The sequence below is a fragment of the Tenrec ecaudatus genome, chromosome 16 (genome assembly GCF_050624435.1).
Source record: "Tenrec ecaudatus isolate mTenEca1 chromosome 16, mTenEca1.hap1, whole genome shotgun sequence".
Lineage (NCBI taxonomy): Eukaryota > Metazoa > Chordata > Mammalia > Afrosoricida > Tenrecidae > Tenrec > Tenrec ecaudatus.
The window spans coordinates 50,430,378-50,446,697 of NC_134545.1; the positions used below are offsets into that span (position 1 = coordinate 50,430,378).

The 16,320-nt window shown below is 55.1% G+C and overlaps 1 protein-coding gene across 3 annotated transcripts in view; it reads right to left on the reverse strand.

The window, feature by feature from the left end:
• Positions 1-13,025, reverse strand: part of ADAMTS14 (ADAM metallopeptidase with thrombospondin type 1 motif 14) — an 89,612-nt gene extending 76,587 nt beyond the window's left edge. For all 3 annotated transcript variants that reach the window (XM_075534041.1, XM_075534040.1, XM_075534039.1), the window contains exons 1-2: positions 12,698-13,025; positions 10,355-10,797 (exon numbers count right to left, since the gene is read on the reverse strand). In XM_075534041.1, coding sequence (XP_075390156.1) covers positions 10,355-10,797; positions 12,698-12,779 — 525 coding nt within the window. In that variant the 5' untranslated portion in view covers positions 12,780-13,025. The remainder of the gene's footprint in view (positions 1-10,354; positions 10,798-12,697) is intronic.
• Between the last annotated feature and the right edge of the window lie 3,295 nt (positions 13,026-16,320).

Sequence of the window (16,320 nt, forward strand, 5' to 3'; positions counted from 1 at the left end):
CGTGTCTGTCAGAAAACTGGGTTATGTGAACAGCGGATGGATCAAAGCAGGTCACACCCTTGGAGAGGGTGTGAATGCCGGGCTGGTGGGCGGGGGGCGGGGCTGATGACAGGAGGGAGGCCTCAAGCCCACACCCTCTATAGCTATAGCTATATCAGCTATAGCTGATGTGCCCGGCTGCCAGGGCAGGGAGGGGCCGTGGGTGTGCCTGACCCAGTTGTCATCACTGGCCTACAGGCGGGCAGATGGCCTACGGGCCGGAGGAATGCCATGCAGGAAATTATCCCGATCTACACATGTGGCCCTCTGAGACTGCGCCCCCCAGGGTCCTTCTCCTGGCTGGTGCACAGAGGGGCACCCCCTCCGCCAGGGCCTTCAAGACACTTGGGGACCAGGCCTCAGACCCTGCCTTTCCAGGACTGTCAGCATGAAGGTTGGGACAAGCAGGCAAACAGTGGAAGGAGAAAAACCAGCAGGCAGGTCTCAGGTTAGGACCCCGAACCCTGCCCACACTAGGATAGGTGCTACCTGCCAACTGACTGGCCAGAGGGAAGCTAGGGGCAGCAGCCAGGCCACTGAGATGCCCTTGGCCTCCTCTTCTTTTCCTGCCACCACCCCCCCACTCACCACCAAACTCAACAACACAAGCAATAAATGCTCACCACTGGCAGCAGTTGAAGTATCCTGAGGGTGGTGTGCTAAGCTCTTCCTGGAAGGCAGCTATAAGAGGTCAGCACTATTTTAAAGAGGAGGGACACGGAGCAGAGAGAATTCCTGCCAGTGAGTTAACTCCAGCGCATAGAGACCCATGGAACAGAGGAGAACTCCCCCCGTGAGTATCTAAGACTATCAATTCACAAGAGCAAAACACCTTCTGTCTCCGACAAAGCAGCTGGTGGTTTCAAACTGCTGACCTTGCAGTTCACAGGACTACAGGGAACCCACGACACAACAGGGCTCCCAAGATAGGAGAGGTTAGGCAACTGCCCAAGGTCACAAAGCACGTGAAAGGCAGATGTCAGCCCAAGCAATCTGGATCCAGGGGTCTCAGCCCCTACTGACTCAAAATCAAACTACTGCCATTGAGTCAAATCCAACACACAGTGATCCTGTGGGACAGGGTAGAACTGTCCCAGTGGGTTTCCGAGACTATAAGTCTTAATGGGAGTAGAAAGTCTCATCTTTCTCCTGTGGAGCAGGCTGGTGGTTTCAAACTGCTGACCTTACAGTCGGTCGGTCAGTCAGCTGCTCAACACACAACCACTATGCCACCAGGGCTCCTCTCCCAACACCTACACATACTACTAATCACCATACTCTGGTTGGCCCCAACACCGTTAGAAAACATTGAACACCTTACTTGCAAATCCATGTTTGGTACAGATATGAGCTCTCAACACCTGGAATTCAGGACAGATCAACCCCTCAGGAACAGTAGTGGGAGTAGCGATATCATGAGGATGGGGGAATGGTCGGGAAGGGGGAAGGGGGAGAAAGGGGGAACCCATCGCAAGGTTGAATATACAGTCCCCCCAGGGGATGAAAAGCAAACGTGGATGAAGGGAGACAACGGACAGTGCAAGATACAAAATAATAACAATATCTAATTGATCAAGGATTCACGAGGGTGGGAGGGTGGAAAAGAGAGGAACTTACACCAAGGGTTTAAGTAGAAAATATTTTGGAAATGATGATGGCAATGTATGTACAAATATGCTTCACACAGTTGATGCATGGGATGTTAAAAGAGCTGTAAGAGCCCCTAATAAAACTATTTTAAAGAACCAAAGCCCTTGGAAGGGTAGACTAGAAATCCCTTGAGCTAAGTTTGGTCCAGTTTGCCTCAGCACACACCTACTCCCTCTCTTGTTCGGTTCTCTTCTCTTTCTCATGCCAGGAGTGGACTTATTTCTCAGAAAAGGATACATTGGGGCTCTAATCCCAGGAACCTGTGAACATGGCTTTGTTTGGAAATAGGATCTTTGTGGATATCATTCGTGAGTTATGTGAGGTCACACTGGGGCAGGGCAGAATGTATGGTTGCACCCTTCTAAGAGGAGATGAGCAGATACAGATGTGAAGGTGGATACTGAGCCTGTAGCTCTGGAGCTGCCAGCCGAGGGCCATCTGGTCTACCAGAAGGATGTGCCCCCTAGAGCTTTCAGAGGGAGCCTGATCTGGCTGACACCTTGCTTTTGCACTTCCAGTCTGCAGAACTGTCGTTTATCGCCATCCACGTGGTGGGGCTTTGCTGCAGCGTCCCAGGAGGACTTAAGACATAGATCCAGGTGGTGGAGATGGGAGGCACCCCTCCTGCAAGTGAGGAGGAAGAAGTCCCCATGGGAGGAAAGACCAGTAGGAGCAAAGGCTGGAGGGGGAGGAGGATGTGGACCAGACAGCCATGAAGCCAGAGACGCTGGTGGGGCATGGTGGTGAGGGTGGGGGTGGGGGGACTCTCTTCCCAGATGTGTGAGGGCAATGCACAGGCTAAGATGTGTGTGCAGAGAACGGCGGAGTGAAGCAGCAGAGCCTTGCAGCTCTCCCCTCCCCATGTCAGGAGTGGAAAGGCAGAGAGTTGGGAACCTCCCAAGGACAGACCATGCACTCTCCCCAAGGGCAAAGGAGCAGATCCCAGACCAAGCTCATGCATTTGTCACATGGATGTCAACGAGTCACAGGCCAATCTCCCCACCCCAGCAGCACACCTGCATCTCAGCTGGAAAGACGGGTGCCTTTCCTAAATAGACCCAAGTGCCTCCTGCTCACACTGCCTCCCCTCCCCCACCTCGTGGGCCCCTGAGGCTTCAGAAGTAAATCTAAGCTCCCTCTCGCCCCCCAGGGAGCTAGGGTGACTTGCTGTTACTGAATCCCGAGAAGGTATACAATGTCCTCCATGCACAATGTACACCCTGAAACCCACCACGCAATCCCTAGAATGGACTTGAATAGGCATGTCCCCAAAAAGCAAACACCCACCTATCTACCACCCTCTGTAATCCTTAGGGACCCAACAGGGTGGAGCAGAACTGCTCCCTAGGGCTTCTGAAACAAACTCCTTATACGGGCAGACAGCCTCACCTTTCTCCCAAAGAGCAGCTGGGAGGTTCGGGCTTGCAGTCAGCAGTGGATAAACTTAAACTGCTGTGCCACCATCTACGAGGGATAAACTCGTGAGAAAACGGCTCAGACTCCGTAGTCAAGGAGGAAATGCGCATCCCAGGGACCATGAGATGCCTCGTCCCAGCTACGGAGATGGCGCTGACCAGGAAAAGGAAGGTCCGGGTATTTGCGAGTGGAGTGGAGAGTTGGGAACTCCCACGCAGGGCTGGGGAGACTCTAGGGTGGAGCAGCCCCCATGGGAAATACTTGGAGGCGCCTCAAAAAGGTAAGCATGGGATCACCATGTTGTTGTTTGTTGTTGGGTGCCATTGAGTCGGCTCAGAAGCACAGCAAGCCTGTGCCCAAGCGGAGGAAACACTGCATGCTCCTGGTCCTCCTCGCTCTTGTTCCTGTGCCCGTCGATGCACCCACGGTGCCAATCCGCCAGCCAGTGGTCTGTTTCCTTTGCTTAGGCTTTCAGTATCTGGCCATGCTTCCAAGCAAGGCATAAGGTTTCCATGGCTTCTTCCTCCGAAGTGGGGAGCCGGGTCCTTCGCTGAAACCTGTTCGCTTTGGGTGACCGTGCTGGCATTTGAAATGCCCCTGCCATAGCTTCCAGCATCACAGCGACCCACAAGCCACGACGCTATGACGGACGGACTGGCAAGTGGAGGGCTTACCCTGTAACCCAGCCATTCCACTCCTGGGTGTAAAACAGACCTAAAGGAATTGAGTGCCAGGAATCAAAACCAGTTATCTGCATGCCAGATGCCACCATGGCATCACCCTCGATCACCGAGCATCCTTCAACAGATTGGCACATGCAGTATTCAGCACGGGCCTCTGATTCCGCAGGAGAGTGAAATGGGGGCCTATGGATGAACCTGGGAAACATTGTGCTCAGTGAAATGTCAGACATGGTAGGACAAACGGGGTACGACCCCGCAGAAATGAACTGTCTAGAGGTGGCCAACACCGTCCCAAGTAGCAGGGCTCAGTTCATGGTTACTGAGAGTGGACGGAGGGAGGATTGTAGTGTTAAGCTTCATGAGCATGCTGTTTCTGTTTGAGGCGATGAAGTTCTGGAACTAGACAGAGGTGGCAGTTGCCCAACCTAGTGAGGGTAATTAATGTCTTTCAGTTGAGCACTTGAAAATGGACAGAATAGCAACATTTTATATATACTTCAATTTTAACACTTTTGAATGCACACATTGTTTTTGACACTTGGCTCTAAAAACGCCTATTGATCTTCAAAACCCAGCCCAGTTGTCCTCTTCCCAGGGAAGCCTTCCCTGAGCACCTCTTCCTGGCACCCACCCCCATACCACCCACAGAGTCCATTATGTATTCCTGCGTTTCCACAAAATCCTGAGGGTTGGTGTGGGCTGTGCTGTTTCAGCCGTCTCGAGAGCAAGTCAGTCTTTTCTTTAGACCGTGGAGTCCCGACGCGTGGGCACAGAGCAGGGAGTCTCAGGGGCCCACAGATGAGTCTCCACTTGGCTCCGTTCACACTCACATCCCCCTGTCCTACAAGGCGTCTGGGAGTTACTGCAGATCCATGCGAACGTACACAAGCATCCTGCAGAAAACCTACCAGCACAGAGAGGGGCAGGGCTTGGCCAACCCAGGAGCTAGAGGTTCACCACCTTGGATCCTTCCACGGGCCAGGAGGACAGCGATGGTGGATACATCCCTTGGCAGAAGAGACTCTGACCATGTGTTTCCTGTGTATCACTATTATAAACTACAAAGAGAGGTGGCTGAGAAACCCCACCACACACCAGACCAGTGGTCTCAACCTTCCTGATGCCGCGACCCTTTAATACAGTTCATGTGGTGGTGACCCCCCCAACCATAAAATTAGTTTTGTTGCTACTTCATCACTGTCATTTTGCTACTGTTATGAATTGGGCGACCCCTGTGAAAGGGTCGTTCGACCCCCATAGGGGTAACGACCCACAGGCTGAGAATCGCGCACCAGACCCTGTGCTTTTGACCATGTCATTCCACCCTCAGAACACTCCCACCCCCACCCCGAAACTTTTTCTCCTCCCCTTCCAGGTGAGAAATTTAAGCCTAGAGAGAGTTGGTCACCCCTGTCTGTACCAGGGTAAATGGCCCCTCGCGCCCACCGCCCTAGCCTCTCCTAGGCACCTGCTCACGGTGCTGTTCCCGGGCCTGAACGGCAGGCAGGCCTGGCATCATAGGAACCCTATGCCTCTAATGTTTACAGCAGCCCCACCCACAGGGAGCTTTTGCCCATCTGTTTTTGTTTTGTTTCGCTTCTTATTTTTTTGGAAACAGAGTTGCTGTGACGTAGTTCACATGCCATGCAATTTTGATGCCCACAGTTTTTTTGGTTTGGTTTGGTTTTAATGCCCACAGTTTTTAATAATACTTCGATTGGAAGAAGTCCTACTGATTCTTTCAAACCCAGCCCAACTGTCCTCTTCCCACTTAACGGTTTTTGTATATTTAGAGTTGCATAAGCATCACCATGGAGGTGCCCTGGTGGTGTAGTGGTTATGCATTGAGCTGTTAACCACAGAGGCAGCAGTTCAAAACCACCAGCCACCCTGCAGAAGAGAGATGAGACTTTCTACTCCCATAAAGAGTTATAGTCTTGGAAGCCCACGCCGAGTAATTCTACCCTGTCTAATAGGGTCACTGTGAATCAGCATCAACTTGATCAATGGCACTGAGTTTGTTTGTTTTTTAACCATCAACAAACAGAACCTTGGTGTAGCTATCTAAGTGATGAACCAAAAGGTTTGTGGTTCAAACCCACCAGCCACTCGGTGGGGGAAAGGTGAGACTGTCTGCTCCCTGAAGATTCACACAGCCTCAGACCCCCTACATAAGGTTGTTATGAATCAGAATTGACTTGATGGCAGTGAGGTTTTGGGTTAGCCATCATCCCAGTCAATTTGAGAACATTTTATCATCCCCAAAAGAAACCCCAGTCACTTTAAGCCATCAGCCCTCAACCCCCAGCCCCTTCAAGTAATCTGTTATAGAGATCAGCTGCCTCAGCACAGGATCTGTGACTCACTGAAAGAGGCCGGCTGGAGACCGGCCCCCCTGCCCGCCCCCCATGAGGTCCACTAGCATAACTCATCTAAAATGCGAGCTCTGTGGAGGGGAAAGCAGAACCAGATGGTGACCAATCTGACACGTGGGGCTGCTCCCTGACCTGGGCCCTGACTCACAGGAGCCACCGGAGGCCAGAGTGGAAGCTCAGCGCAGCCCAGCACCGAGCCAGCCAGGCAGGGACAGCCAGGCCAGGACACTGTAGATACCAGCCTACAGGGGTCATAGCCCTCATCCTGGAAGAAGACCCCACTCTGCAGAATCCTGCTCCCCATACCCGCTTCAGGACCCACCCCAGGGTTTCCCAGGAATGCAGAGCCCCAAACACTGGGCAAAATGGGCTGGAAACCTGGGTCTCCCTGCCCTCGGGCACCATGCCCTCTACAGCCTGTGGTTCAGACCCACCAGCCACATTGTGGGAGAAAGATGAAGCCGCTAGGTTAGCTAGCAGGGAACACTTGGTGAAGAGGTACCCACTGGGTCGCGTTCCAATATGGGGCCCCTCAGACCTGGAAGCCCCCAGAGCAGCAGCCCCTAGTCCTGGAGGAAGCATTTTAGGAGAACTGGTTTTCCCCCAAACCCCTTATTTCCTGCCCTATTTCCCTCCCCTCCCCACCCCACCCCCCACACCATCCGCAAGCCTGTCTGGGTAAACCATCCTCTTTGCTAGCCAGGGACCCCAAGCTTCTCTTTCATGTGTAGGATATTTAAGTCATTTTGAGCATGCCACCTCCTCCAGGGGGCTTTCTGAGATGCCCTAACCAAAATAAATTGGTCCTGCTACAGCAGCCCCTGGCAGGACTGTAATCTGTCCACTTCTATGTGGGAGGCTCCTCCTCCAGTCGAGGAACTGATCCAGGGCAGGGACTCTGGCATCCTCAGTCCTGAAATTGACCACTCCTCCACTGCCTGCCCCTCCACCATGAACATGGGGTGGGAAAGGCAATCACTTCTGGGCCCAAATTAGGACCAGGGCACACAGCCCTCCAAGCCTCTCTCAAAGGGACAAGCAGCCCTATAAGATAGAATTAGAGGAGGAGGGTCTCCCCGACTGCTGTGGGTCCCAGATGGAAACAGGATTGAGTCACCAAGTAAGATGCCACAGGTCTCCTCACCCCAGCCATGTCCACACAGGATAGAAGGGGAGGGGAGAGGTTGTTCAGACTGAGTCTTACACAGGTTGCCCAGCCTGATGCTAGCAGACCCCCCCCCCCCCGCCCCGAACCATCAGGGGAGGGAGCTGGGCATTTCCAGCAGTCAGGCTTCAAACTCTCCCAGACAGGCCTGCCCCAGTGTCAGAGCTGGAAGGGGCCTAGCTTCATCCATCCCAGGCTCCTCCAAACACCAAGGAGCCATGTGGGGTCCAGAGAGGCACAGCAACTTGTCCAGGGTCACACAGCAAGGTAAAGATATCTCCTAACTCCCAGCCAACCTCCTTTCCCATAACAAGCCACACAATCCCTTCCTCATGCCCCTTTCCTCTTCCTGCAAGGCCACATGAAGGTCCATCTGCCCAGCACTTCTGGAATACATGGAGCTTCATCCTGTCCCACCTTTGCCCACCACAGACTTCTGTTCATCCATCAAGACCCAGTTCAAATATCACCACCTCCGATACCAAAAAACGACCATCCTCTTCCTGCATGAGTGGCCACCAAGAGCTGGAAAGTCAGCCAAGTAGGTACGTTAAGCTACAGAGGGTCAGGGCAGGGGGTGCCAACTCCTCTCTGCGAGGAAGGAAGAAACTTGCCTTGCTATAAAGCCGGAGTGTTACATCTTGAAAGTGTCCCCACAGAAGATATACTGAAGTCCTAATGCCTGGTCTGGTCCGGGTGACTGTGATCTTGTTTGGAAGTAGGGTGTTGCTACTGTATCGGCTAACATGAGGTTACACTGTGAGTGAGCGGGACCTAATCCAATAGCCTGACGGTCTTATACAAAAGAAGGGAAGAGGCACAGAGAGCGGCAGACGCAGAGGGAAGAGAGCCGCGTGCCGACAGAGGCGTGGGTTGAAGGGCTGGCTATTAGGATGTCATGGAGTCGGGTGAGTAGGGGAACTGTCTAATGTGTTTCTTTGCCTTGTTATTAACTGGGCCACGTCGGCTCTCAGCTCGTGGTGATGGACGACACTCTTGTACTCCCCATGATCCGCAAAGGACCTGGAGTATTGTGACCGTCTGGTTTTCATGGGCTGATTTCCAGAGTTCACCAGGGGTTTCTTCCTAGTTTGCTCAGTCCGGAAGCTCTCTACAGCCTGTTCAGCATATAGCAGCACACCCGCCTCCACAGACGCATGCGTGCCGGCTGCACTGGAGGCGTATAGCTGGGAATCAACGCCCAGTCTGTCGGAGAGCTGCTGCTGCTGCGGTTGTGGTTGTTGTCGTTGGTACTCTGTGCCATTGAATCAGTTCCGACCCACAGCAACCCCGTGCACAACAGAAGGGAGCACCGCCCGTGCTCCTGTGCCATCTCACAAGGGTCCCCACACTTGAGCCCATTGCTGCAGGCACTGGGTGGAGGGCCTTCCCCTTGGATGCTGCCCAGCTACTTTACCAAGCAGGATGGCCTTCTCTGCCGCTTGTCTGTCAGCTTGTCATCCGGTGGTGGCTTGTGCGATGCCTGCCGGGGTGCCAGAAGCTATGTCACTGGTATTTCAAATAGCAGGGTCACCCCAAGTGAACAGGTTTCTGCTCAGCGGGGCTTCCAGACCAAGAACAGTCTGCAAAGAAGGACCGACTGCCCTATGCATAGCTTTGAAAGTCGGTCTCCTGTAGGGAAGGCAAGAATGCTCCCATGGAGCCCTCAAAGTCCCCCCAAAGGCCCCTTGGGAGCCACAGTGGGAAAAGACAGGTGGGGGATGCTGGTGGAGACAAAGGCGGCCCTGGCTTTATGCGCGGTAACTCCTGAGAATGAGGGACAGTACGAAGTCTTCTCCCTGTCAGTGAGGGAGCCCCCCACCCCTGTCACTTGCCCCCTGACCAGCCTCCCTGGGTGAATACCAGAGGACAGCAGGCTCCTTCTTGGGATGCAGTGGCTCATACCTGCTGTTGCCGGCACAGCAGAGTCCACTGAAAGAGCTGAGCACGGGGGCAGAGGGGCTGCCACACAGACTCCCTGGAGCCTGACTCCCCACCCCCAACCACCACCCCGACCCCTGGGGAAGGAGAATTAAAGAGAACTGAGCGTGAGGAAGAAGCCCTAGCCCATGGCCTTCTGGTTTGCAAACCTAAGCCGACTAGCAGGGCATTGCCTGTGCCTGGGAGCGGGGAGAGGGACGAAGAGAGGGAATCTCCGTGAAAGAGCCAGTAGGCTGTAGGAGGAGCAAGTCACAGGAGAAGAAGATAGGAGAGAAGGCGCTCTTCGTGAGGCAGTGGGTCGCTGTTGGGCTGCTAACCACAAGGCCACCAGTTCAAATCCACCAGCCATTCTGTGGGAGAGCGATGTGATGGGTCTGTCTGCTCCAGTAAAAGCATAAAGCCCTGGACAGCCACAGGGGCAGTTCCATTCTGTCCAGAGGTGCTCTGAGTCAGAATTGACTCGATGGCAGTGACTCTGGAGAGTTTTTGCGGCTGCAGCCCGAGTCTTGACCACGTGCCAGGTAGATGCCACCCGCACACCTGCTGCGCTGCATGGCACCGTGGGTCCTATCATCGTCATGGGGCTTTGTCCACCCACGTAGGCACTACCATATTCCCCGTGCCTAAAACAGCGTGGGCACGTAGCGTATGTGCACTGCATGCGTGCAGAGTGGATAAAGAGATCTTCCAGTTTGCACAGAGAGGTTAAGTGGCTTATCCAAGTCAACACCACTAGCAAGTGACTCAGTAGAAATTCAAACGTCAGTCATCAGCTGCCAGAGCCCACCTTCCTAACCTCTGAGCTAATCTGGGGTCAAAAGTCCCAGGCAGGACCCGGCCATGGGTCCCCTCCAGAGGGTCCCATAGGATGATGAGGGGCCAGATAAGAGAAAGGAAGCTTTCCAGCTCAGCCACTTCCTATCAGGCCAGGCTGAGTCTGCGTCCTCACACTGGAAAGGCACGCAGCCCCTGACTCGGCCCCAACTCCCTGTACCCACAGGAATCCCAATCGCACCGCGCTGGCCTGGCTCAGCGCACCAGGGCTGGGGTAGGGGAAAGAGGGGCGCAAGAAGAGCCACGCTTACCAATCCATCGCAATTGCTGATGGCGACGGCTGCCCCCGGCATGCCTGTGACTCCTCCTGTGTAGACACACTCTGGCCACAGAGGCTGCCGGAACAGCTCCTGAAAGTCCTCCTGCCACTGGACTGAGGCTCCAGGCGCCACCAGCCGCTGATTGGGCCGCAGGTGCAAGTGGAGCTCCTTCCCAAAGACAGTGACATTGAAGTAGAGGGAGTGGCGTCCTGCCCTGGTGGGGGGCAGGGGCTCACGGTCAGGGCGCAGTGGGCTGCGGGCCACCCGCTGGTGCCTGGAGTGGGATGCTGGTGCCGGTGGCCTGCCCACCACTGGGCTTCTTGCAGAGGCTGCTGCTGGGCCAGACACCACATGGGAGAGGAAGCGGCCCCGAAAATCTGTGCTGCAAGGGACGGTCACAGCGTAGCCACGGAGCTTTCCAGAGAAGCGCGGTGCTGTGGGAAACAAACAAGAGTGCTGCAGCGTGCATCGCAGAAACCACAGTGAACCAAGCCCATGGCTGCCCATCCGACATGGCCTCATCGTGGCCCTCTGCCAGCTTTCTGAGACTGTCCGTCTTTACGGGAACAGCCAGTCTCGGCTTTCTTTCACCAAGGAGCGGCTGGTGGATTTGAACCACGGACCTTGTGGTTAACAACCCAGTGCCTAACCCACAGTGCTACCAGGCCTCCTTCAAAGAGCTAAGAGGAAATCTGGAATCTCATGGGGACAGGAGACTGGACACAAGGCTTGGCCTGCAACCCAGAGTGTCAACTGTACCCCAAGTTCATCCATTTTCCATCTATCGCTTCCTAAGTTCCCGGGTCTCTACACCTGATGTACAGTGTCCAAATACTTTATGCTCACAAATTTCTCGCTGTAATCCCAGGGTCTTTATTAACTTAAATAAACCAAAACAAGTACTTGTCATCAAGTGACTTCCCACCCAGGTGAGACCATGGGGGACACAGTAGAACTGCATTCTAAAGGATGTCACGGCTTTGACCTCTCAGAAGCAGATCACCAGGCCTTTCTTCTGAGGGGCCTGCAAACCACGGAACCACCCAGTGCTTAACTATTTGTTCCACTCAGCCCAGAGACTCCTTTTTAAACTTTACAGAAGAAGACAAGGAAACAATGCCAAACAGAACACTGTCCCTGTGGTAGTGGCATTCCAGCTGTGGGCACTGCCTAGCAAAGGGCTGGAATTCCCCGAAAGCCCTCAGGCAATGGGGCAAGCTGCTCTGGCCCAGCTCCCTCAGTGACTGATGTCAGCGGCCTGCCTGGGGAGGGACCTCCCCTCCCCACCGTGTTCCTGAGACTGCAGCTGCTAACACCTAGAACCCCAGGCACACGGCACACAGCGTGGAGACGGGGCGCTGGAGAAGGCAGGGGGAAGACATCGTTCTATGTTTTTCTAAGTTTAGAAAGAAAACTTTTTTAAGAAGCACAGAGGCGGCTGAGAGTTCTACATGGCCAGGCCCCAAGCTGGGTAAATATAGATCTTCAAAAGTAAAAGGAGCCTCACAGAGTGACCTGCCCACTGGGCTGAATTAAGTGTGAGGTCATGGCCTGGGGCCCCACGCCAGAGGCCCATCCTCACACAGTGAGCTCTCCCTGGCTGGCCAGCAGGCCGGGCGGGGAGTGACAGCGCTCTGGCTGCAGGCCTGGTGATTCAGGGACAGGAGTTTAGGAGGAATTTTCATTTCCACACCCCTTCTCCTCACAGCACTGATGAAGTCCAGAAATGAATGGTTCTGAAGTGCACCCGTGCCCTGGGCAGTTTAACTCTGGGGGCCCATCCTCCCGTTTTTAGCCGGGGCAGCAGAAGACCACCCAAAATTGCAGCAAGAGGGAGTCCCTTTGGTGCATGGCCAGAGCTCACAGGCCAGCAGCCACCTTGCCGGGAAATGACTGGAGCCTCCAGCCCATGCCCAGAGCCACCAGAAGGGTCCCCTCACCCTACAAGATGAGGGCAGTGTGTGTGTGTGTGTGTGTGTGTGTGTGTGTCCTGTGTTACCTGAACTGAAGGTAGCCACCTGCCAGCCCAGCTCAGTGTGAACGGGTGGGAGACATACACACAAAATGCCCAAGTTTAAACTAGAGAAAGACGTACAAGAGGAGTCCGAGAGGGGAGAGCGAGCTACCGACCCCTACCGAGAGCCCCCTGCCGGCTCCCAAACCCTGTCCTGGTATGCCAGAACAGGAGGGAAAGCACAGGACTGGCAGCGGCACCCCAAGGCGGCAATGACTTCAGCCCCAGCGTGCGCACTGCCCCCCTCCCTCCCCGCATCCCCCCTGCTCGCTCTGGCTCCTCTGACCCTGAGACCCGTGTCCCTCTCCCCCCGCACGCACCTGGGGTCCGGCTGCCCGCGGCGGCGCAGAGCGCGCAGTGCAGGGGCAGCAGGCAGGACAGCAGCGCGCGGAGCGGACCCATGTGGCCGCGCGGGCGCCGGAGCCCCGAGCCCCGAGGCTGGGGCGCGTCGTGGGGCTGCCGGAGAGCCGGCCGGCCTCCTCCTCCGCCGCCGCAGCCGCTGCCCGCCCGCTCCGGGCCCCCGCGCGCCGCCGCCGCCGCCGCCTGGACCGCTGGCTCCCGGAGCCCGAGGCTGCCGGCGGGAGAGCCGAGACTCAGCAGCGCCAGCGCCCTCCTTGCCAAGTGCCTGCCGGCGCTCGGGACGCGGCGGGAGCCAGGCGAGGGCGGCGAGGCGAGGCAAGGCGGGCCGGGGGTGGGCACAGCGGGCTAGGCGGGGCCCGGAGCGGGTCGGAACTGGGGGCGCCGCGGGCCGGGGGCGGAGCGGCGTGTGGCCTGGCCCGGGATCGGAAGTGCCACGCAGAGCCGGGGCAGGGGCTCTGGGCGCACGGGACGAGTGTCCCCTCAGACTTCTCTTGGCAGAGTGACAGCTAGAATCTTCCCTCCTGAGTCTCTCCGCCCGCTTGCTGGACAGCAGGGCCAGTGTTCTGTCCCGCACTTCTGGTCTGCCACCGGGTCACGTAGACGCTGTTCCTCCGCCCAAGCCAGCGGTCTGGCAAATTGCATTTTGCCCCTGGATCTCAGGACAGTCGCCTTGCCCCCACGAATCTATCGGTTTTGCAGACTAGCTCCCAGGGGCCTCCGAGTGCCAAGAACGCCAGCAATCGGCAAACGAGGGGAAGGAGTTGAGAGTCTTTGCTTTCTGGTTAGAACGCTGGGGCCGAGCCTCAGTGGCCCCGTCTGTAAAATGGGTGTAACTAGAGCTCTTCGCAAACCTGATGATCCTCTGGAGTCCATTCCAACCCACGGTGGCCTCTTGTGTTATAGAGTAGAACTGTCCCGCATGGTTGTCTTGCTTACAATCTTAACAAAGGCCTTTCTTCCCTGGTGCCAATAGATGATCTTACACTGCCAGGCACCTATAGCACTGCGCAGGCGAACAAGAAGCAATCACCGTTCCCACCGGATTTGCAGAAGGCTGTGGATGACGTTAGAAGCCCCAAATCCATCTGCAGAGTCCCTGGGTGGATTAAGCCTCCTTTGACTCTTTCGTTGATAGGTTGTGAATTGTCTCACCCTCAGGCAGAGTGCATGACCAGCCCCGGGGGGGGGGGGGGGGGCCAGTCTCCCTTAGTGGCTTACCTCGGGTGCCCTTGATGGAGACCACCGTCCTGAGGGTCATATAGTCCTGACAGCCTCAGGCAAGCTCCTGGACCAATATTATTAGCTCTCTACCTTACATTATGCATGTGTCCCAGTCATGGCCCCAAGCCAGGAGGCCCACCAGTAACGAGGTCATATTGATCTGCCACCAACCATGTTTATGTGACAGTTTTCTCTGGCCTCCCGTGTCCTCTTTGAAGCTATGTATCACAGAAGTGAGACTATTCACCTCCCGGGCCACCCTCGGACACCATTACGACCTCATGCTATGGTCTCCTTCGCCCAGATGGTATGTCGCTCAAGTTTTCCTGTCGTTGGCCCCATTGTTGTTGTTAATAGTTGCCATCAAGTCGGTTTCCACCCATAGCGGCCTCATGGACAACAGAAGGACACACTGCCTGTCCCTTAGCCTGCACACACGGTTCCTGTGCTTGGAGCCCAGGGTTGCAGCCACTGTGCCAACACATCCCGTCAAGGGCCTTCCTCTTTTTCGCTGTCCCTTCTGCAGGGACTGGTCTCTCCTGACAACATGTCCAAAGTATGTGAGATAAAGTTGCACCATCCTTGCCTCTAAGACTGTAGACTTAACAAATGTTCTGTTTTAAAGAAAAGATGGATGGGCCCCAAGACTATGGCCCTTGGAAAACCTTCAGCCTTGGAATTGAACTTGCTCCAGAGTTTGACTGATCAATCATTCAAGGTCAAAGCGCAACCTTTGACCAAGGACAAAGTCCTTAGGAAAGAAGGTGAAATGTAAACAGGAGATCCAGGGGGAAAATTGGATCCAGGGTGGGGTACAGAGGGAGCTGCAGTGTATAACTTGAGATAAAACACTTATGAACTGCTGAGTGCAGAACCTGCTCTGTCGTCCTTTGCCTGATTCACAATAAAAAGTTAAGGGATGGGGCAAAACAAACGACGAGAGTCTGTTTATGTCCACTCCTGGATGTGGCCACTAGAAGCACTGGCCACAGGTCCAGGTGGGAAGAACCAAGAGGTGCGGAGAGGAGAGTGTATGCCGAGAGTGGATCCTGCTCCTCCCCACAAGGCTGAGACCAACTCGGTAGCCAGGTGGGCAGCCCAGGTCCGCAGAAGCCGCACATCTGGCTTCACTCCGCAACCATGTCCCGCCCGATCAACACATAAATGAGACTGCAGGCAATCCAGAAGTAGACATTAGAGACCAGGTTTTTCTTTTTTCTAAAAGACTGCAGAATAAAGAATCATTGTTTGACATACATAAAGCCCCCTAATCTTTCTGGCTTGGAGTTCAGACCCTTTATTGTGTGGCTTTCTTGAAAGAAAGATGACTTGTGGGTTAAAATTCTCCGACCAGACTTCCCTTGAGAAGTCCTGGGCCCCCACACTCCTCCCTGTGTAAGAGCCTTTCCAGTCGTTCAGCCTGGCTGCCCCCCACCCCATGAGTTTGCCTGTCTGCCTTCGCCCCTTGTGGGCAGAGAGACAGGTGCTTCGACTCTGTGGCCCCCCGTGCTGTGGAGTGCATGGCAGGATGCTGAGACCCTTGAAGCAGACTCAGAGATCTGAAGTGCACCCCACCCCCCTGAATCCAAGGCCACAAAGCAGAGCTACAGGCAGAGCTCAGGCAGCAGCCCGGAGAAGGAGCCAGAGACAGCATGGAGAGTCCCGAGAATGTTCTAGATTCAACTTTGCCAAGTACAGGATGTGTGGCCAAGGGTGAGTCATTGCTTGCTGTGAATCTCAATACCTCACCTGTCAAAGGGGAGCCGTGAGGATCGGGGAAGTCATGGGCCTAAACCCTAGTCATGTGGCAATGTACAGTTGATCATATCCAAGTTATGCCAGAGTACCTTTTATGTGGAAACGTGTTCACCCAAAGGAGAAGTGGCCCGGAGCTGGGCAGTGGTTGGCTTCTGAAGGTGAGAGGGCAAGTGCCTTGGATATGATGCCAGCTGCTTGACCAGGCTCTCTGGTCCTCAGTTTACCCACCTGTAAAAGGGGAGTGTGGTATTGGATGAGAGGCCCACTCAGAGGGTCCAACCCTCTAGACGGTTCCTTGTACTCAAAGGAACAGGGCCTGCAGGCTGGGGTGAAATCCTGAGGCCTGGCTTGAGCCCCAACTGTCATCCCAGCAGTCTTTTAGTGATTGACACTTCCAACTCTGTATGTCAGACCTCCCTGAACCTGGGAGCTTTCCAGAATGTTGGCCTTTTTTCTCCTGCCTGGGGTGGGGACTCCCTGAAAACTTGACAGACCCACCTTGCTCCCCCACCCCCACCCCAGCCCCCCAAACCAGGAATACAGCCTCCAGTTGGACTCTCCTTCCCTAGAACCTGTGTCCCCACTAGAGTTCCTGCTCATTTCT